Below are 22,240 nucleotides of genomic sequence, written 5' to 3'. Positions count from 1 at the left end.
TGTTACACCATAGTGTGATGTGTTGATGTAGGGGTGTTGTTTGGGAATTATGTACATGTGCATGATTGTTTTATAAGTTTACATACAACTTCTGTCATAAAAAATATATTTTAAAAATAATAATAGGGTGGGTTGGGGGAAAAAACCACCAAATATAAGGAAAGGACTATGATTAGTAGTAAGATTTTGACAATAATCCTTGTGATTTGTAACAAACATCTCATGACAATGCAAGGTGTTGGTGGAGGATTGATGTAGGGGACCCCTGTATGATGTTATGCATGTTTGCTTTGTAAGTTCACAACTTTCACTATATACTTAATTGTTTATGCATGTTCATATACAAATGATATAAAGATAATAATAATAATAGGATTGGTTGGGGAAAAAATACTTTGGTTAGTAGTAATATTTTGACAATGCTCTTCGATCATTAGTTAAAAAGGTATAACAACAATGCAAGTTATTGGTGGTAGGGTAAGTTATCAGAGTCCTGTACGATGTTACATATGTTTGTTTGATGTACATATGTATGACATACATATGATGTTACAATAGTTTGTTCACAACTATTATTATAAACTTCATTTATGTATGGTTATGTATGAGTGATATACTTCAATAAATTAATTTTTAAAAATATTATAGTTAAATATAATTGATTTAAATTAAAGAAAGCAAAGTCCATCAAGCAGAAAAATATTTCAAGTAAAAAAATGAGGAAATTCAAAATTGACAGGCATTAAAGTATCTTAAAATATTTCATAGAAAAAAATTACCATTTAGACAATTTTTCAAGTTGTGTAATTTCAATTTAACTCTTAAAAGATGAATTTTTGATTTAGCATTTATACCAGTTAATATCGTTCATGTTTCCAGCCAATGTGTTCTCTAACAAAAATAGATTTTCTTTTGATACAGTCCTATGGCATTATATAGAATGTTCTTAATCCTACAGCTTCATATTTGATTACTCAAAAATCAGTTCTCTCAGGTATATATTTATGCTACTATAACGGATGTATTGATACTGACATTCCTTCAAATAGAGATTATTCCCTAGAGAATTCCTTGTGAAATAAAATTAAATGTAAACCCATCTTTCCTAAAATATTATCTTTGGAAATTATGATTATAAACCCTAGTAACTAGGACAGGCAATTTTCTGCCATTTACCAGAAACAGTTTTAACACAGCATTCATAGCCAACAACATCTTTAGGTTAATTTTTTATTTGCTCAGCATAGCAGAATGCATTTGCAACATTTACCTTTGTTTTTAATATTTGCTTTTGGTTTGATTTTCTTCTTTAAGACAAATATCTTGATTATAACATCCTGGTAGATGAGGAATTTGACAGGGAGAGAGAAGGTAAGGATGACTCTCAAGATATTTAACCTAATAAACTGGGAATATAAAACTACAATTCAGGTGCAAAAGATGGTGGGAAAAGCAGTTTTGGGGTTTCAAGAGAAAGATCAGAATTTTTAAAAGAATATTTAATTCTAATATAAATTTTAGACATATAAGTGGTTTCAGGTAAGAAGTTGAATCATTAGTCTGGAGTTCAGGTGAAAGGTCCAGGATGGATATAAACATTAGGTAGTTATCACAGAATAGATGGTTACTTAAAACCATGATACTAGATCGGATCACCAAGGGAGTAAGCAAAACGAGAAAAAAAACGAGTGGTCCAAGGACTGAGCTCTCAGGAAAATTAGAATAAACCAGCAAAGGAAACTAAAAAGCAGCAAATCAGTGAAGCAGTGCTGAAGGCAAATGAAATGTTTCAAAGAGGAGGGAGTGATCACCCTCTCCCAAATGCTGTTGAGTGGTATATAAAAATGAAGACTGAGAATCAACCACTAAATTAGCATCATGGAAGTCAACGATGACCTAGGGAAAAAAAAATCTTCAGAATGATGGGGTCATAATCCTAATTGGAACGGGTTCAAAGAGAAATGGGAGGAAAGGAACTGGAGAAAGCACAAGTATGAAGAACTAATTAGAATGATTTTACTATAAATGGCCTGGTAATTAGAACTGAAAGTAGGATCAAAAAGAGACATGTTTTATTTTGTTTTAATTTTATAAACACTGGAGAAAGAACAGCATATTGCAGTTTGAAGTAAAATATCCCATAGACTGGGGGAAATTGAAAGTGAAGGAAAAAGAAAAATATGCTAAAAGAAAATGTCTAAGTAGGTAACAGGGAATGGAATCCAGAACAGGAACAGGGACAGTTTATCCAAATAATAAGAGAAAACACAGAGTATACAGGCACTTACGTAGTCAGCTTGGTAGAACATTATGAAATGTCTCTTTTAATTGCTTTTATTTTGTATGTGAAATTGGAAACAAGATCATCGATGAGGATGACAGAGGAAGAGTTAAAACTGACACTTAAATTGATGGCACATTATTCAATTTTCAACCTAATTTGAAAGAAAAGTGAAAACATTATAAGTAAGAAGGAAGCTAGAGTTATTTTCAATCTTTAAAGCTTGTCACAAGTTTATTTCCTACAGCCATACCCTAATATAAATAGAGATTACTCTTGGTAATCTCTAACCTAGACTAATACAGATTCTTCTATGAACTTCCAACATTTGATATTACTCTAGTTCCAATCAGACTTCGAACCATCTCATCATCTCTGCAGGTTCTAAGCATCAAAGAACATATCTGCTGCTCTAAAGATTAGGACCACAATATTTAATCATTCTGGAACTAAATATCCTTTAGCAAAGATTCTCACTTTCTTTGTTTTTTCTCATAGCATTTAGTCTTCTTATGTATTCAAAAGTTTAGCATTCTGAATATACACTTCAATTTACTCTATATTATGACAGATATTCACTAAGATTTTATTTTTTCATAAAGTAATCCCAGAATCATGGCAAGTGGATTTGGCCCAACAGATAGGGTGTCTGCCTACCACATGGGAGGTCCAAGGTTCAAACCCTGGGCCTCCTGACCCGTGTGATGAGCTGGCCCACGCGTAGTAATGATGCGCTTAAGGAGTGCTGTGCCACGCAGGACTGTTCCCCAGATAGGGGAGCCCCATGCGCAAGGAATGCCCCACATAAGAAGAGCCGCCCAGTGCAAGAAAAGTGCAGCCTGCCCAAGAATGGTGCCGCACACATAGAGAGTTGACCCAGCAAGATGACGCAACAAAGAGACACAGATTCTGGGTGCAACTGACAAGAGTACAAGTGGACACAGAAGAATGCATTGCCAATGGACACAGAGAGCAGACAGTTGAGGGGGAGTGGGGAAGGGGAGAGAAATAAAAAAAGTAATCCCAGAATCAGTATGATCTTAATTAAATTTATTGTCCTCAAGGGCAAAGTCACACAGTACAAAATTGTATTTATAGTTGTTCTTGTTATAGAATTAGATGAATCTTACATATGTAAAACATAAATAATATTTAATTTAATATATAAGATATTTGAATACAGCATTGTATTTATATATGCTGATTATAACAAAATATAGAGATATTAAGCAATTTAGCATAATGGGAATCAGGAACTCGTGTGATAAATTATAGACTATGTGAACACATGTTTAGAAATGGAAAAGAAATAAACCATGGCCCTTGAAAGCTACACTTAGCAGAACTGCACCATTAAAATTTCCTGTTATCTTTTATGGAAGTTGCAGGAAGATGAATTACAAGATTTAATACTTTGATAGAACAATAAAAAAGAACTGAAGAACAAGCCTTACAAATTATCACCTATACTTCTAAATATCTACCTTCATCATTTAATACTATTATGACTTTCCTTTGGATTAATAAGGAAAGGATTTTCACAAATTTCCTAGTATCTTGAAAAAGATCATGAAAGCAAATATTAAATACTCTATATGCTATTTTAATTATTCCTGTTAAATTCTTGTTAAAGCCCCAATCAATATTTTAATGTTTTGTATTTGTATGTACAAGGATTTATGAAGGGTGGGACAGATGAAGTTAACTTTCAGAAGACTACAAATAAACCTATATGCTTCATATGATATTACTACAATATGATTATTATAACAAATTCATTTTCCTAGTTTTTATCTCAGCTATTTGAGTAAGGAAACAAACAAAGCTCTGCATATCTTCAAGGGTACCCCAGAGTACGTTTTTAGGTTATGCAACTAAATATACCCACATAGCTGAAATTGGGAGAGCATCTTAAACTACTTAGTAGCTCTATAACCCGTTAACCAAGACAGATGGCTTGCTGAAAACTCATTCCCATACATAAAAACAAATACCACTTGTAATTATCCACTAAAAATAAAAACCCATATAGAAAGGCATTTAGAAAGTCTAGAAGAATGTATACCAAATTATTTATAGTGATTATCCTCAATGGGTGAGAGGAGGAGAGCTCAGCTCTTTCTCTGAATTGCTTACATTTTTAAAGTTATTATAAAAAAAATTCCATTTTGAAGAATAATCCTTCTCTTTTCAGTGCCATGTTAATATAAATTATTTTATATTTAAATCACTATTACAGATTTACTATTACTAAATGAAACAAACGCAGAAAGAAAAAGGAGGGAATGAAAAAATATATCATGTTAAATCACTGCTACAGATTTATTATTACTAAATGAAACAAATACGGAAAGAAAAAGGAGGGAATGAAAAAATATAGCATGATGATTACTTATTATATGCTAGGTATTATGTGATGTGCTTTCACATTTTTCCTTTTTTAAATACTTAGACAAACAACTTACAACTATGAGAGAGGTATCAATATCCCCAATAGGGGATAGATGATTCCCCCAAATCATACATCTAGTAAGTGGCAAAGCTGGATTCAATCTCAGATCTGACACCAAACAGATGTTTTCTAGGAATTCCATATTACATCTCACTTCCACAAAACACATTAAAAAGTATGTAATTGATTTGACAATTCCCTAATAAATTCCAATGTATAATAACCAAACTATATTTTCCTTATAAAATTTTATTATTGTGAGTACTGTCCCAATGACTTGACTAGATCTTTGAAATCCTTTCTCATCTCATTTATCATTCAACAAATTTTCAAGGTAGAGGTTATATATAATTTGAAAGTGAAACAAAGTCTTATAGAACCAAACCAAAAACAACTGAATCATTTTATGTAAATATACTACTCTCAAAGATAAAGCAAAATTTCAAACTATATTAGAGGTCTAATATCAATATATAGATGGGAAAATACAAAGAAGATATCAAGGTTCTATGTTTGCACACCTTTGTCAAGAAAGAAAGTTTGTTTTTAAGTCTCCATTTTGCTTAGTTATTATAGGTTTGCTTTCGGTGGTAAAAATAAATTAATTAATTAAATACACACATAAAAAAATTCAGAGTCTGGTTTCTACCTAGTCTCAGAAACTACAACTGGAAATTTTCCAAAATAGGAAATATTTAAAGGCAGAATTTCCCAAAGATACTGAATTTAAGTAACTGTTACTCTGAAACACTTCCCAAACCCAAATTTCTTCAAAATTTTCCAGAGAGTTATATTTGCTTTGCATGTTTTAAGAAGTCAAAAAATGTGTAATATATAGTCCTTAACTATGCTATCCCTCTAAAAACAAATCTGTTGTAATGCAATTTCTACTTATTATTAATGCAATTTACTGAATGGTTTAAAGCGCTTTCAGTAAAAACCTCTGATAAAAGGAGTATTTTTTAAAAATCAGAAAAGCAATATCAGATCCAAGAAAGCTGTAGAGCATTTTATTACAAAAGGGCAATATTTATTAGTCTGCTTCAGTGGCTTTACTGCCAAAACTTGAAGGTTGAATCTTGAAGCTTTTCCCACTAACATTATGTATATTTTCTCAAAGTAAAAGTAAGTACTATTTTCAGGTCTTAATTATTCACTTTGCTAAACCATTATTGGCCATACTGAATATATTAGCATTACTATTCCTTAGCAAAAATACAATACATACAATTACTATTTCATTCACAAAACTTCTGTCAAACTGTATACTATCATTCTTTTTAAATTTTCTCATAAATTATCCCAAACTTCAGAAAATAATTGTTACTGAGACAGTTCCACATAGGTAATTTCAACTGCAAAAAAAAACATTTGTAAAAATGGCTGAAAACAGGGATTTACAAAGTAAAGGGTCTGTCAGTATTATAAGCCCACCAGCAGGAGACTATATAATGAAAGTAGAAGTCTTCCGCTGTAATATTACTAATCCTAGTAATACGGTACATTAAACATGCCATTTGAAATATATGCCAACCTAAGCTGCCACATATGGCATATTTAGCTCATTATCACAGTTTGTGTTTTCATATGCAGAGCCATTCTAGTTTTTAAACAATATGTCAAATAAACTCAGCTAAAAATGTGATAAAGCTTTGAGAGGGACATACCTTTTCTTAAGTGGAAAAGGCAAACACTTCTGAAGAAAACTTTTTAAATATGACAGTAAAGAAAATGTGTTTGCAATTTTTCATTTAAAAATGTTTGAATTTAAAATAGAATATCATTTTTAAGGTAGAATTTGTGAAAGACATTACATTTAGATAATTGTGCCTTTCAAACACTTCCTATACCCAAAATTTCTTCAAATTTTCTCAAATTGTATTTTCTCTGAAGGAAAACAGACTGTGCTGACCTATATTTGTTTATCCCTTTAAAAACAAATCATGAAATCACACCATGATGTGTTTATCAATTTTAAGGCAATGAGTCTTTGCTTATGTTTCTTTTTAATGTTGAATTCAACCTTGAGTTATACAACTGGCATTGTTGAATTATGAATAGCACTCAAAGATTACTCAGTGAATATTTTTATTTCAAATCCCCATCTGGTGCTTAATGTCACTTCAGCTGTTCAATTTTTAAATGTTTTTCTACACAAGTAGCCAATAATTTCACAAATCAGTGTAAAATGCTAAATAATTTTGTTCTCATTTTATAAATGGAAAAACAGTGCCATATTTTTCACAAATTTTTTAATTCATCTGAATTTGATAGAGTATCTATTAAAATCAATTCCTATATGAAATGATTATTTATCAAACATAGAAAATCCTGCTGAATCTCAATAATCAACCAAAATTCTAAGTAGAATTACATAAGAGAGAATCCAATAACAGTGAGCTTAAGTTCAATTTTCATTTTCATTAAAATAATACATACCAATGTTTCTACCATATAACAAACCTTTGGGGTTTGAACTGCATCAATTCACACATAAAAAAATATACTATATAACTCTCTGATTTTCATCAAATCTAATTTAATGGGTCTATAACATGCCAAAGGAGCTAGAAAGGTCTATATATTTTAAAAAATTAAGAAATGAAAATGTTTTACCAGTTATATGATTCTTAGCTGTAGGAATCAAAAAGCAAACTAGGTAAAGAAATCACTCAAGTCACTAACTTTGAAGAATATATATAAAGTCACCAGCACAAACAAGAGTATACATTATTCAAAAGTGAATGTCACAAATAGAATTCTATTTCCAGAACTTTCCTGTATACACCAAAATGTTCTTCTGACATATATCCTTCACTAGGTTCCTGCATTAGTTTGTTTCTCCTATACTTATTGCATAATTTCTTAAACAATTCTTACATTTTGTAACATCTCTTTTCTATATTTTCAGTTGCTTCACCTTTCTCTCTGTTTTTTCCTTTGTAAAATAAATATTCTCTTTTCTGATTTTACTTATATTTCCTAAGCAGAAAGCCAGGATCCAAAATCTAATACTCAGCTCCTTGTTAAAGACAACTAGGCCAATCCTTCTTCCAGAGTAATAATATCACTATTCATATTAATAATCATACAAACAGGTATCATTTAATACCAATAACACTGTAATTTTATAGACACACAACATATTTTTTCTTTAAAATATTTCTTGCTAATAAAAGTCTCCATAATGAAGACTGTTCAATTTTTCTTTTTTCATATGCAATACACTGTCTCTTATCTGGACAAATACTTCACAGTGTTTACTCTTCCAAATGCACACTCAGCAATAGCCACTTTTTATCCCATAATATCAAATTATTTTTGAACCCCTGAATATTCCAGAGTTTTTTATATATTCATGTCTATATATTTTCTCTATGTATGAAATGTTCTACCCTTTTCCACAAAGTAAATTAAAATTCAACCCTCAAAATCCTGTCAGCTCTTCTTTAAGTCTAACTTCCCCTCCTAATACCGTCACTGACAGATATAATTCTCCCATTATACAATTATCAAACTTTATTATAATCAGTTATTCATCTTTTTGTTTTCTCTTGTTCCTTCACTTGAAAGTAAGAACATCAGAACATTGTATACTTAGTTCTAACACCAAAGGGAGCATACAAATGTCCATCAAACTGTTAAAATCTAAGCGTGGAGGTTGCAGGGAAGGGCAAGGGAAGCAGCTAGGTAAAGAAAGATTATGACGGTGTTTTAGCCCAATATTCTCTGATGCTCTGCCAGATTTTTAAACACAAAGATTATAAAAATGTGGGGGACTAAGCCGGAGGCATGAAAGAATGTATATTAAATTTGAGATGTTTCATTGACTTATTGTAGTAAACAACAACAATGTAGTTAAACAAGAAAAGCACTAGTATTTCATGTATCTCTCTAAATATTAAATGCTTACAAAGTAGTAAAAAGACCTTGAAATAGCCCAACTCAACAACTTTCCTAAAATTTTAATTTCAAAGAAGGGCACATTAATTTTCAAGTCAGTGAAAACCTACTATGCAAATGTATTCTACTCTATTATATAGTTGGTATATATATTTTTTCCTTAGTAAAATAAGAAAAGTAAATTGGTTAACTTCTAAAAGTCACAATGTATTTATATATGTAAACATAAATGTTACAGAACTAATACTGAGTAATTTTCTGTGGATGGTTAAGGAGATATTAAAATACATTATGAATAAACATTTAGTTTTCATACTTTTAATAATGTCCCTTTAATTTAGTGATTAGTAATCTTTGATTTTCATCATCTCTCAAGAAAAGTCACAAGTGGGCTCTGTTCCATACTACACAAAATAAATAGCCACAAATAAACTATAATGTGATCTAGATAAAAAATCTTTTACGGTCTTACAATGTGAATACCTTTAATTACTTTATTAATAACTAAGTCTGAGTTAAGTACATGGTACTTAAGTCAGAGTATTCGAAGGGGGCTTTTATTTTAAAGATGTCTTTGAACTGCCCTCTTCAATACTGGCTTTCAGTTTCTTCACACAGGATAACATACTAAGTAGAAAGCACTCCTGTCACACTCCACTTTTCTCCTCAATTCTTTGATCCATGCCTGTCCCATCACTCTGAGGGCCATTTTGTTTTAATTTTAGAACTCATTATTTCATCTTTCCAAAATACAGATTTATATGTGCACACACACATATACCACACTCATTCACCCCATTAAAATAAGCTAAAAATGTAGTGAAAAACTAAAGATGGAGTGCCTTCTATATCTACTTCATTGGTAGCAGATGAGCACTTCACAAAAGAAACCTCAAATCATTCATTCATTTATTCATTCATGCAGTCATTTAAATTTCCAGTACTACACGGATAGTATGCTGAACACATAATAGCAGGCAAGTAGGTTGATATAAATTCCCACACACCAATGGAGCTTAATCCAGTTATTCAATTGATGTGATGAAGTCTATCACAAAAGGTTTTTCGTTTTAAAGTATGGAAGGAGTAGGAAAAAAAAGTTTTAAAAATCACGTTAAGTACTTTTATAATTATGTTAGAAAGTAGTCCTTAAGCCTGTAATGCAATGAAAACAACATCAGAATTCTAACTAACTGAAAGTGGACCAATTTAATGAAATGGATAGATACAAAAAAAGAGAAAATAGTTATATTTTAAATCAATAATTATTGAATAAGATATCTACATTTTGAATGACATCGCCATACAATTATCCACATGTGTATTATTAATCGTAATCCTTTGTCATTTTAAGAATATCCAGAATATCTAGCCAAATATCTAATACTCAGGAAAGTTTGTAGAAGTATCATAAAAATATGGAAAACAAATTTATCCTTGAAACAATCCATTTTAATAAAATTTGACTTAGCAAGTCTCTATATTTTTTCATAAAGGTCAATACACTGTTTAAACAGAAATGAAGGAATTGAGCAGAGGAACAATGAAAGCAAGCAAAATACACACACACAAATACACACAAACTGCAAATCAAAAATAACAACAAAGTTGCAGAAACCAAATCACCCTAAAAACAATGCCACTTCAAAAAGCATAATTATAGGAAATCAGAAAATGACCAGGTATACTCAAAGCAACATAAATCTATCATAACATTTTTTTTTTTTTAATGTGTGGTAATGACTAAAGGGCAACCTGTCTTTGGGCCTTCAGTACCACAAATCAATGGAAAAAATTAGTATAAAATAACTGCCATGTGCTCATCTTAGTTTAAAAAAGAGAGAGCAAATTCATATTAAAACAAGGGAAAAGAGGCAGTGAGTACCTATTTCCTTAGCAAATCATATCAAAAAAGGGGATACAAAGAGTAAAGCAAAACAAGAAGAGAATGAAGTACCTAGTACGATTATAATATAAATTCAGAAAACATGTCCACATTTACTGGACAATTACTGACATTAGAAAACCTATTCATAAATCACTTTACTTCTTGGTACTTTGGTTTTCTCAACTGTTAAATAAACGCAGGTTCTGGATGAGATTATATCTAAGCTCTATTCCTTTCATCTATCAAGTTCCACAATTCTATTTCTCTACTTCCTTTAAATGGAAAGTTTCTTTGTTTCTCTTAAGTGTTGTCACTGTCTTTGACAGAGAGGTCATATGATTTAAGAATTTTAAAATAAAATGTAAAGGGACAATAACAAACCTCAATTTTTCAGGGTAAAGTAAGTCATGGCTATATTTCTTTTACAAAGAAAATACGCTTTGTAATAATTCTAAGTCATAATGAACAAACAGCTACTTACATTAGGTCTCATAGTGAAGAATCTGATAAATAATTATAATAATTAATAAGAGAAAAGCTTCCAGATAAATTTCACACTAAAGGTTTTTTAAAAAGGGTTTTTATGACTTTTTAAATAAACCAAATATCAGTATCAGAAAACTAAAAACATGAAAATTATTCAATAATAATTTAAGACTAAGTATGTGAATAGCCATCAAAGAGCTTACTTGTTTCTACCACTACCCCCTTCAGAAAAATGTTTTTCAAGAATATTACCAAAATTAAAAAGTTATAGTTCTTCCAAAATATTTAGTAAAATAAAACAAATAAAACGAAAAAACATACTGCATTTCCTTAACATTCTCTGTCAATGAAATGCACTCCCCCGTTTCTTGTACTCCACTCTTCCCTCCCAAATTCCTGGATCTTAAAATATTAAGTGATTACCCAATCTGATTCCTGGAGCAGCAAATTATAACAATGTAAAAAAAGATAATCTTCTTCCAATAGCTTTCAATGATTTTCTCTTAAATAAACTGGGAGTCAGCATTATTAAATCCTAGAGAAAATGTAGGATTTGGAAGTCTTATTTCATTAATGAATTCACTCTGTGAAAATTTATCCTACATAAAGTATCATGAAGCCTTCAATGTGAAACTGTTCTCAAAAATATATAAAACAGAAAGAAAAGTTATTCCTCAAAATGTCAAAAGGAATGCTTAGTTTATTATTGAATAAAATTTTAAGAATGGTCAAAAATGTTTTATTTTCCACACCAAATAATCTTACCTGGATCATTTTGTTGTTAAAAAACTCAAGACACTGATTTCACTTTTCATCTGGTCCTGTCAACGATGCTATGACAGGCCCTGCAGGAAGCAGCAAAAGATCAATGATGGAGCGCAGATATTATGTGTTTTCATGATCAAGATTTGACATGGGAAAGAATAGCCATATAGTGGCTTAAAACTTAGCAAATATTGAAAATATCTCAAAGTTTGTAAGAGTAGCCATTACTCATTTTATAACTTTGTAGTCTTAAAATTTTTATAAAATTCTTTATCAAAATTTTTTTAATTATGGAGAAGTATATATGTGAAATTTTGAAAGATCATTTTTATATTAATGAGAATTGTTAAGACAACAATGTTCTTGATGTCAAAATGAAAAATTTAGTTGAAAAATGGAATGATATGTTTAAAAGTGTGGGATGGATTCTCTTGAGATGATTATTTTAATGTTATTTCCTTAATTACTATAATTACCAAAAAATTACCAACTAGTCATAATTAAATTAAAATTAAATTAAAAATATTTTCATACAGACATAATCTTTAGAATCAAAGTTACTGGCAATACTGGTAAAAATTCCTTCAAAAAAAGTACACAGGTTACAAAAAATTTTAGAAAAATAAATCTGTGCAAATTCCAAGGCTTAGTAACTCTTGGGTAATTAACAAGTTATATTCAATATACCAAAAAATCCAAATTAGTAATTAATAGAAGAGTCAAAACTACGAAACTGCTTTACAAAGATTCCAAATGATTTTTTTTGAATTCCAAATTATTATAAAATGGTATATCATATCGACAGATTTAGTGTGAGGACATTTTACCTTAGAAATGTTTTCCATTCAAGAGTCAATTAATAAACAGGACTGTGATAAGAGACACCTATATTAACTGGGAATACTAATTGAACACACATGAAACTTCTATTTATTTTAGGAAAGTAGACTATAAATCAGTACATCCAGTAGATTAAGAAATTAAAAACACAGAAATAAAAGACAGACTAATTTTTAAACTTTTGATTAAATTTCAATTAACATATATTAAAATGTAGGAAGGAATAATTTAATAAGGACTCTTATATTAGGCTGAAACATCTGAAAAATATTTTAATATGCTACAAGTGTCCTGTTTGTGGAACACTTCAAAAACTACTTAGCAAAGTTTGCCTGCTGAAACTCTCAACACGCTAAAATGATACAACTTCAGTTTAGGTGGGTTATTTCTTCTTTGAAAATAAATACACAAATGTTAATTAATCTAAGATAATAAGGAAATACACAGTATATTTCTACTTATTCCCACTCATTCTTGCTTTGAAATTTTACTTGCAGAATAGAGAAATTTAAATACTTCTAATTTAAGATTACATTTCAATTTCTATCTCTGAAGTTCCCATCTCTTTTTTATGTGGAGTCTATCACATTCATGAAAAATCATTTTAGTTGCAAATACTTTCACATTAAAAATATGGAAAAGCTGATGGCATATTTTTAAAGAATAAGGTGAAGAAAATGGAAACTTCCTTAATCCAAGCATCAGAAAGTAATGAAAAGTACTACTTCATTCAAATGTTGTGTTTTATACCATGCCACTTCAGTCTCCGAGGGCCAGGTTAATTAAGTTCCATAGCAGCTGCAGTGCAATGTGAGACACATACTACTATGGTTCCCACCAATCCAGTCCAATTACCTGAAACAGTCCAGCACTGGACAAGTGACAACCAACCTCTTCTCTCTAGTCACTTGCTCCCACTGGTCTACTGATAAATGTTAGAACAAACTAACCTCTTTTTGGAAAAGACTGCAAAGCATAATGCACCTGCTGCAGGCTGCAATGATGAGTCCCAGAGAGATGTTTGTCAGTCAGATCTCTGCAGATGTTGTTTAACTTTACACTAGAGCTGTATCCAAAGATGGAAATGAGAAGGCAATCAAGCACAAACCTCCCACCCTCATGTCCCCAATTTTATTTTGAAAAGCTACACTGGATTAAAAAAAATATATATATATATATATATATATGCTTTAAAACATGGTTCAACTAAACTGGAAACAACTAAGACTAAAGTCTGTGGTTAAAAAAATAAACCAAAAACAACTATAAAATACACAAGAGTTTGTCAATGGTAGTTTGTTGTTCGAGTTTTTAGTGATACCACATAGTCCTCAGAGTTTCCAAGACACAAGTCCTTTTTCCAGTTGGTATATTATATACAATATCTTCAACCCATAAACATTGAACTATTTCACAAATTGTGTGTACTATTTTTAAATTATTTCAGAAATGCTTTGGGGGCTATATTTCTAAGGCAGTGTTATTAGAAGTATTTCCTCACAATGTAAGAAATTTTAAATGAGCCATTTTTCCAAATTCTAGAAGGCTTCAAATAGCAAATTTCAAAGTGTTACATAATTCATTAAAACACTGACAATATAAATGATGTTGTATAAATTTCTAAATCGATAAGATATAATAGCAGAATGAATAGAGAAGAATCAAATAAAATAGCTATGATTTTTAATGCTTATTCAAACTTTCTAAAATTCTCCATTATAAAATGTTTGCATACACAAGTTAAATACAAAAATTATATTTTCAGTAACTGCCATTTAGCAAAAGCCTTTCTTTCATGTTTAGATATCCTACTAATTAAAGTATTAAAATATATTGAAAAATAAAAATAAAGCAAATTTTCAGGGAAATACTAATGCCTAAGTACAAAATTATGGTTCCACTTAAAATTGAGAAAATAGAAAAAATATACAAAAGCAACCCGCAACAATAGGCAGCATATCAGATTCAAATATTATGACTTTAAAATTTAAGGAAAAACCCTTTTTAAATGTCAGCAAACTTTTGATCATATAAAAATCAAATGTATAAATAATGTAATTGATACCTATCCGACTAAAATCTCTAAACAATTTTGAAAATTATATTTACTTTTTATTTATTAAAATTCTATTTATCTATTCATTTTGTCTTATATACCAATAAGATTGTTGAGATGTTTGTGTCTAAGACAAAAAAAAAAGTATATACTACTTTTAGAAGTTACAAAAAACATTCATATAATACTGCCAATATCCTACTATTCTTCTATCAACAATGAAAACAAGCATAAAAAGTTATCTATTTTAAACTCCACTAACTCCTCTGGCTTTCAAAAAATGATCATTCTCAGACAATCCCATTCCTAAAGGTTAAATTGGCCAATGAATTTTCCCTATTTCAAAATAAAGGCAGGTTGGGACATTTCCTTCACTAAAACAAAAATTCACTCACATACTGCTTTTTCATGATTTTTACAAACTTAATATATAAATGGTTTGTGACTTAAAAGAAAACACATACATCATTCCAATTTGGACAGCGATAAAATAAGACAATGAATCTAGAAGTGATAAGTTCAAATTTTAACTTAAGAATTATAACAGCAATTAATTTATAATAAATGTGACCCAGTTTCATACCACAAATATAAAAACAGTATAAAATAAAATACATACATATAAAAGCCAAGATTATAATAGAGGATTCCTATTTGCCTGATATAATGAGCATCTTCAGTGTCAAATAATCATGAAATAAAAATAGGTATACTGTGAAGTGTTCTAAGGAATACATGAAAAAATATATTTTATACATCCTTTACTATTCCCAACTAGTAATGCAGTCAATAAATTTTCTAATTATATAACTGAATTATCCATTAAAATTTTTAAATATAAAAATCTTTATTAAAACAAAACAAATAAACTAATAACACTATCATAATTATTATGTATAGAGTTATATATTTTCTAAAATGAGAGAGGTGTTTTCTAACGACAAGGCAAAAACTTTATGTAACCTAATTATAAAAGGATATATAAAGAAATTAAATTAGGTTGTTTTAATGAAGTAAGAAAAAAAGATTATGCCTAAAACCACCAGTAATAAATAAATAGCCTTTAAGATTTGGATAAGCTAAATAGATAAATGAACTATACAGGACAGAAAAAAAGTAAAATAAATCCACTTGTAGTTCGTATACTTCTTATTACAATAATTGGAAAATGTAGTTTACAATTCCTCATCACATAATTCCCCCAAATTATTTATTTAATATACAATGAAATACACAATGCAATATCTAATTGTATGAATTCTAAATCCATATCAATGTGCAAAAAGTATTTTTATTTCAACCATAAATATTAAAACATTATTCAGAAAGGCAAGGTTGCTTTAAGATATAACCTGAGCAAACAAACAAAAAAAAGGGAAACAAATATCAGATTATATCAGCTCTAATAAAAACAATGTACAAATCATCTGAGTTGAAATTTTTAAATGTCCCCTGCATCTGTATTCTAGGTTATACACTCTGAAGAAAGTTCTTCATAAACACACTAGCATTTTAGCTAAACATTATGAACACAATTATGTGCTAAAGATATTAATATGATTTAAAGAAAGGCTACAATCATAGGGACAGATTTATTCTTCAACATTTAGGTAATTTGAGAAAATCCATTAGGCTATACAATTAAAGTACACCTTATATCAAATATACTGTATTACCAAACGGGAAACAGAAAAAGACTTCAAGAAATAAACATCAGGTATATTTATTCTTATAGAATATCAAAGTTATAAATATATGTATATAGGAAACACAAAAATGGGCTTCGGAATTATTGCGTTTTACCTTATCATTATAATTCCTTATACCTCAATATGAATCACAGCTTTACATTTAGCTCATCTGAGATGTGCAAAGTAAGAATCCCTTGTGTACATAGGAGTAAGAGAAGTTGAAAGGAGCTCAGAGGTTGCTATGTTCAAAAATACCAGGACCTTAGATAATTCCACAGGCTTCGGGTCAAGTGTGACAGAAGACTATAAGAAGAGGAAAAACGTATTTGTCCGAACAGGTAATAATCTAATTAAAATTGTATTTTAAATAAACTTTATAGTTCTCAAAGCTTCTTATAAACTACAAGGCTTTACTTTATCCTTAAAATTGACTCCAAAGTGTGTGACTATTTTCCACCTGTTACAGGCAAAGTGTGTGTCTTCTTTGATCCAGACATTCACTCACATTTGATAAGGTTACGTCACTAAACACAAAATTTTATTCCCCTCACTCCATTTTTCCATTTTTTCCAACAGATACTCTTGCTCTGTATGAATAACCTGCCTCAGAACTATAAATAAAATAAGCAATTTCAATGTAATAAGAAAAAAATGCACAAATAAGTGGACGACAAACAAAAGATCTAATTCTCAGTGCACCCTTTCCAACCCACTGAAAATAAACGATATTCAAATGAAAAGGCATTTAATTTAGAATTTGGAATATGCTTGATAAACACCAATTTTCTGTATCATCCTTGCACATCTGATACCACCTCATGTATAATGCAAAAACGCTATTTCATTTTCATCTATTGACAGTGAATTTAATTTACCATTGCAGCTCTTTTTCTGGAACTATCACATTATTAATTTTGCAATCAAGCTCTTTTGAGAGCTTTTTTTTGCACTAAGCATTTTCACAATTCCACATTGATTTTTTTTCATCATAATATACCTTTACACATATGAATGTGAATATGTTAGCAAACTTTCTTAATGCATAAAGAAAGTTTCAGAGACAAGGAGAGCCATCTGAAAAACTATACTCACAGGAGACAAACTTTAGAGGGACATCCTATCCAACAGATTACATTTTAGTTTATTAAATTTAATGTTCACCAAAAATATTACATCCAATTTAAATAATTATAAGGTATTTTCAAACATCCTAAAGCCCTCTTATCCAACATAATGGCCCATTTCTACCACCAAGCAACTGGCTATGAAAAAAGAAACCCTCTAAATGTACTGCTTACATTCATGCCAGATGTCCTTGCTGTATTAAAGAACTCTTACAGAATTAGATCACTGAAAGCAAATCAGCTTTTCTTCTCTACCATAAAAACAAAAAAAAACCAAAAAAACAGTTTATTGGTCTTCTCAGCACTGAATTTAATATATGTATATGTTTTGCCACAAAGATGAAATACCCCTAAAATGGCAGAATGCTAGTTCTAAGTAAAGCAAAACAGTCAATAATGTTTTATCTAGGAGATATATACCTTTATTATGGATGTTTTCCCATTAAACTTAAAAACCATATATTGAATAGGAAAAAGTAAAAAAAAAAATTTTTAATTTAAAAACATGAGCATGCATAACTATCACATTTGATATATTAAAGCATAATGAAAAGTAAAAAAAAAAATTATACCACCTAGGAAGCTTGCCATATTCCGGTGATTTACTGTACCACATAAACTATTAACATATTTTAATCAAATACAGCTCTTAAAAAACACACATTTTGAAATTTTATTTTCTTTCTTATATTAAGATATAGATTTCCTTGTCACAATTACATCTGAACACAATATTTTTAAAATCTGAAAAGGCAGAATTTGTCCTCTTAACTTCACTCTAGGGCCAACAAACAAAGCAATGAAGCAGAAAGAGGTACATAATGGATTTAGAAGTAAATGGTCCATTCTTTAAGAGGATTCCCTTCCCCCATTTTCTGAATTCACTGGACTAATTGTCATTACAATGATGTCTGAAAACTTCAGAAGAACCCTATTTCCCAATGCCAGCTGTGCAGGTTTCTCTCTTTAAATTTTAGAGTGGTTTCTTTTTTTACTAATAAGAAAGAAATATTCCAAAATAACCAAAAGAATCATCTTGCAATTGGTCTAAATAATAGACAAAATATGTCAATTAGAGAAAGAAGACATAATCGACAATGAAAATATTCTGAAAATCATTTCCACAAATACTAATAGAACAAATAGAAATAAGATAAGGACTTTACTATTGTTTAAAAATGTCTTTCAGTACAGCACTAACACACACAGATCTCTTTCTTTCCTTGGGGATTCATTAAACAATTTCTTCACCATTGCACCTACCTGGGTAAAAATCTTTGGACTTAGACAGCTTGATGGTGGCTCCAGTTTCTTTTTGCAATTGAACAATTGTCTGTCCTCCCTTCCCAATTATAGATCCAGCAGCATAACTAGGTATGAGAACCTTTAGAAAATACTGGCCGTCTTCTGAAAAATGCAAAGAAATAGAGTGGGTTAACATGGTATTTTAAAACTTTTCTATCCCCTCTTCACCCTCAAGAGCAAAAACTACCAATTAAAGTAATGGGCATCTATCTGCAGGAAATACGGGGTTAAATTTTTAAAGAACAAAAACAAGTCAATTATACTGAAAAACATTTACAGTTTCCTATTTTGTAGGACTTATACTTTTAAACTTGGTATTAAAATCTAAACATGTTCTATTATTTTGCAGCACTGTAGAAACTGATGACTACATTCCAGTTATTATTCCAAACATGGAAGTCTTCCAATTCAATCTGTGGTTACTATGGTAAAATGAAATGAACTGACCCTTTAACAAAACTTCAGAGATTTATATGAAGACAAACTTCACACAAAATACTGCAAATAAAAGGGTCCAGGATTGTAAATAATGATTAGCTATTTGTCATTAGCAAGCACACAAGAACTACAATTAGCCATTGCCTATATCCTACTTAAAAGTATGTAAAACAACTATTCTCCTATGAAATAATCCATCCAGACTATAGGGGTATATTCCAAGCCGTCTTAACTGCCAAAAAATAACTCAATGTGGTGTGGACTGGCAAATCTAAGTAATCCGAGAGTATTTATTTAGTCTACCACGATCTCCTTTAAACTAATTAATTAAAGGAACTTAAGAAGAATGTTGCCAATATTTAAAAACCTTATTAGTCAATTATATTAAATGCACTTAAAAGTGACGAGATAATGTTCCTTTCGCAAAATAACCACAATTTTTTTAAAACGGACAGGGGGTGGATGAACCAGGAAAAAGAGAAGTGAAATCTTTCAGAAAATAAAGCCAACTCCATAAACTTTAATTTCCGTCAACCTGATTATGTCTTAAATACAAAACACCCCGGTAAATCCAGCTTCCTTATGTGAATGAACATTCCAAATTTTGCGGGTGTGCCATTCACAGACCCCCATCCGTCTGTAATGTACATGCTGGAGATAAATTCACCTCTGCCTCGATGCATTGGATGCATTGTTAAGATGACTCCAGTGTAAATGAAGAAGCGATACTGGTCCTGTTGTAACTCATCTTCTAAGGAAGCGCAGGACGTTAACTAACAAGTCACAGTACCAGACACCCCCACCCTCGTATACACACCCCTAAAGACAAATCAATGAGGTATTTGCACAGACAATTTAAGTGTGATAACAGCATGCACTTTATCCAGATTTTGCATACTACTTGTGGCCCAAAGCAAAGGGACAGAGAAGAAAACTCTCGGGTACCCAAATCATTTGCAATCCGCTACCCAAGTGCCATTTATTTATTTATTTAACCAGACTGTTAAATGCAGCGCGCATCTTCGGGCGGCGATCACCTCACTCGGGGGTCATCCACCTCCTCCGTAACGGACCCCCCGGCCCAGGTGTAGGATATTTAAATGGTCAGCTTCTCGACAGATTAAAGAGAAAGATAGATCTATTCCGAAAAACTGGTCGCCATTTTGATGAATGATAAACACAGAAATGGAAATGTGTCGGGGGCGGCGAGGCGCGGGACAGGTGCAGGGGAGTGGGCGCGGGGCAGGGGCGCGGGAGCCGTCGGGTTCGGGCAAGAGGTGTCCGGGCCGCGGGAAGGAGGGAGGACAGCGGGAGGGAGGGAGGCAAGAGCCGGCGGCGGGGGATGGGGCCAGCGGGGAGGTGGAAGCGATACCCACCGCCCGTATTGGTCCTCTTGGTGCTGCCGGCTTCAGGGGGGGCTTCCAGCGGCCTTTTCCGCGAGTCCGGCGGGTCCAGGTCTATGGGAACCCCAGTGTGGGTCCCGTTCTGCTGGATGGGAGCTGCCGCCATCATGTTTGCAGTTCCTGCCGCTGCTATGGGGAGAAGGTTCTCCCTTTTGTTTTGGCTTTTTCTTTGCTTTTTTTTTTTTTTTTTTTTTTTTTTTGCGTTTGGGGTTTCTTAAGGTATTTCTTTTAATCGGATCAATAGAAATCTCTTTTGGAAAAAAGCAATGTTGCTGGTTTGTTCTCACTGGGGAGGGGGCAGGGCTGAAGAGCAGCTGCAGTGCAGTGTCAGAAAGGAGACAGGGGAATGGAGGGGGTGTGAGAGACGGAGGGTGAAAGAAGGAGAAGAAAGGAGAAGGGGGAGAGAGTAGAGAAGAGAGAGGGGCGAGTGAATGAGCGGGAGGAGGGGAGCGGGGAGGACGGGCAGAGGGAGTGGGAGAGCGCGAGGGTTGGCGGGGCGCGGGGAGAAGCCGTGGAGGAGGGGAGAGTGAGGGAAAGAGTGAATGAGCTGGAGGAGGGGAAGGAGGTGGATGCGGAGAGAGGAGCGAGCGGCAGAGGAGGGAAGGAACCGGGAAGGAGCGCGGCGGTCCCCGCGCCGCGCTAGCGCTGCGCTCGCTCCCGCTGCTGGTGCTGCCGCCGCCGCCGCTGCCAAAGCGGTTCTGCCGTTGCCTGGGCTGCTCGGCGCTGCTGCTGCTGCCGCCGGGTCTCGCTCATTATTTCTCCCGCTTGTGAGGGGGGGAGGGGGGGCTGGCCGGGAGGGAGGGGGATGGCTGCGATGGGAGGGTAGAGAGGGGTTGAGTTCGTAGACTCCCACACACTTCGCGCTTGGGTCCCAGCCTCTCAGCAGCGCCGCCGCCACCGCCTCCCAGCGCCGCTGCCTCAACCTGCGGGCTGGCGGGCGGGCGGTGGGGAGAAGGGGGTGCGGCGGCGGGGAGGGCGGGGGTATGAGTTGTGTGCGCGTGCGTGTGCGCGCGAGGGGTAAGCGCGTGCGCGGGGGCGCGCGCCGGTAGCGGGGGCGGGGACGCGGGCCCGGGTGCTCCAGAGGGAAGAGAGAGGTGAAAGGTCGCTGGTCCCCAGCGGCACGGCTCAGGCAAACTTAAGCGGCCTGTCACAAAAACCTAGGGGTTCAAGAAACACGCTAGGCTGGAAGGCGGGAAGGAGAGATTACTGACAGCCATGCCAGCCAATAAAATGGAAAGGTGAGAAAAGCTTTTCAGGCCCCTTCCCAGTCGGGAAATTTGGGATCCTGGTCCAGCTCTGGCTGGAGCGGCGGCAATTTTGGCCAGTCTGAGAAGGACATTCGAGTGACCGTTGACAACGAAAGGGAAAGCATCAAGGATGGCGGGAGAACCGTGACTGTATGCATCCAGGATTTCTAGCTAGATGTCTTAGTTTTTATTTTTAAGACTTAAGTAAATGACATCAGTTAGCACTTTGACGATTTTCTACGGGGTGGTCGCATGAAAAGAAATTTATTAATTTCACTGTGGGGCATCGTTAGGGGACTTATAGTGCTATTCGCCACCCTAAAACCTTTCTGGAACAAGCCACGATATAAATACATGAAGC

At 33.0% G+C, this 22,240-nt stretch overlaps 1 protein-coding gene across 4 annotated transcripts in view; it reads right to left on the bottom strand.

The window, feature by feature from the left end:
• The window catches only part of NOVA1 (NOVA alternative splicing regulator 1), a 144,696-nt gene extending 123,121 nt beyond the window's left edge, over window positions 1–21,575 (bottom strand). For 2 of the 4 annotated variants that reach the window (XM_058293637.2, XM_058293638.2), the window contains exons 1-2: window positions 19,897–20,517; window positions 18,750–18,893 (exon numbers count right to left, since the gene is read on the bottom strand). In XM_058293637.2, the coding sequence (XP_058149620.1) occupies window positions 18,750–18,893; window positions 19,897–19,921 (169 nt within the window). In that variant the 5' untranslated portion in view covers window positions 19,922–20,517. Of the gene's footprint in view, window positions 1–18,749; window positions 18,894–19,896; window positions 20,518–20,605 lie in introns of those variants that run through there. The other 2 variants (XM_058293635.2, XM_058293636.2) reach the window with 2 other exon arrangements.
• Window positions 21,576–22,240: the final 665 nt, after the last annotated feature.

This window comes from Dasypus novemcinctus, chromosome 3, assembly GCF_030445035.2.
Source record: "Dasypus novemcinctus isolate mDasNov1 chromosome 3, mDasNov1.1.hap2, whole genome shotgun sequence".
NCBI classification, from domain to species: Eukaryota; Metazoa; Chordata; class Mammalia; order Cingulata; family Dasypodidae; genus Dasypus; species Dasypus novemcinctus.
The sequence above is the reverse complement of the archived record's forward strand: the minus strand, read 5'-3'. Positions and strand labels throughout refer to the sequence as shown.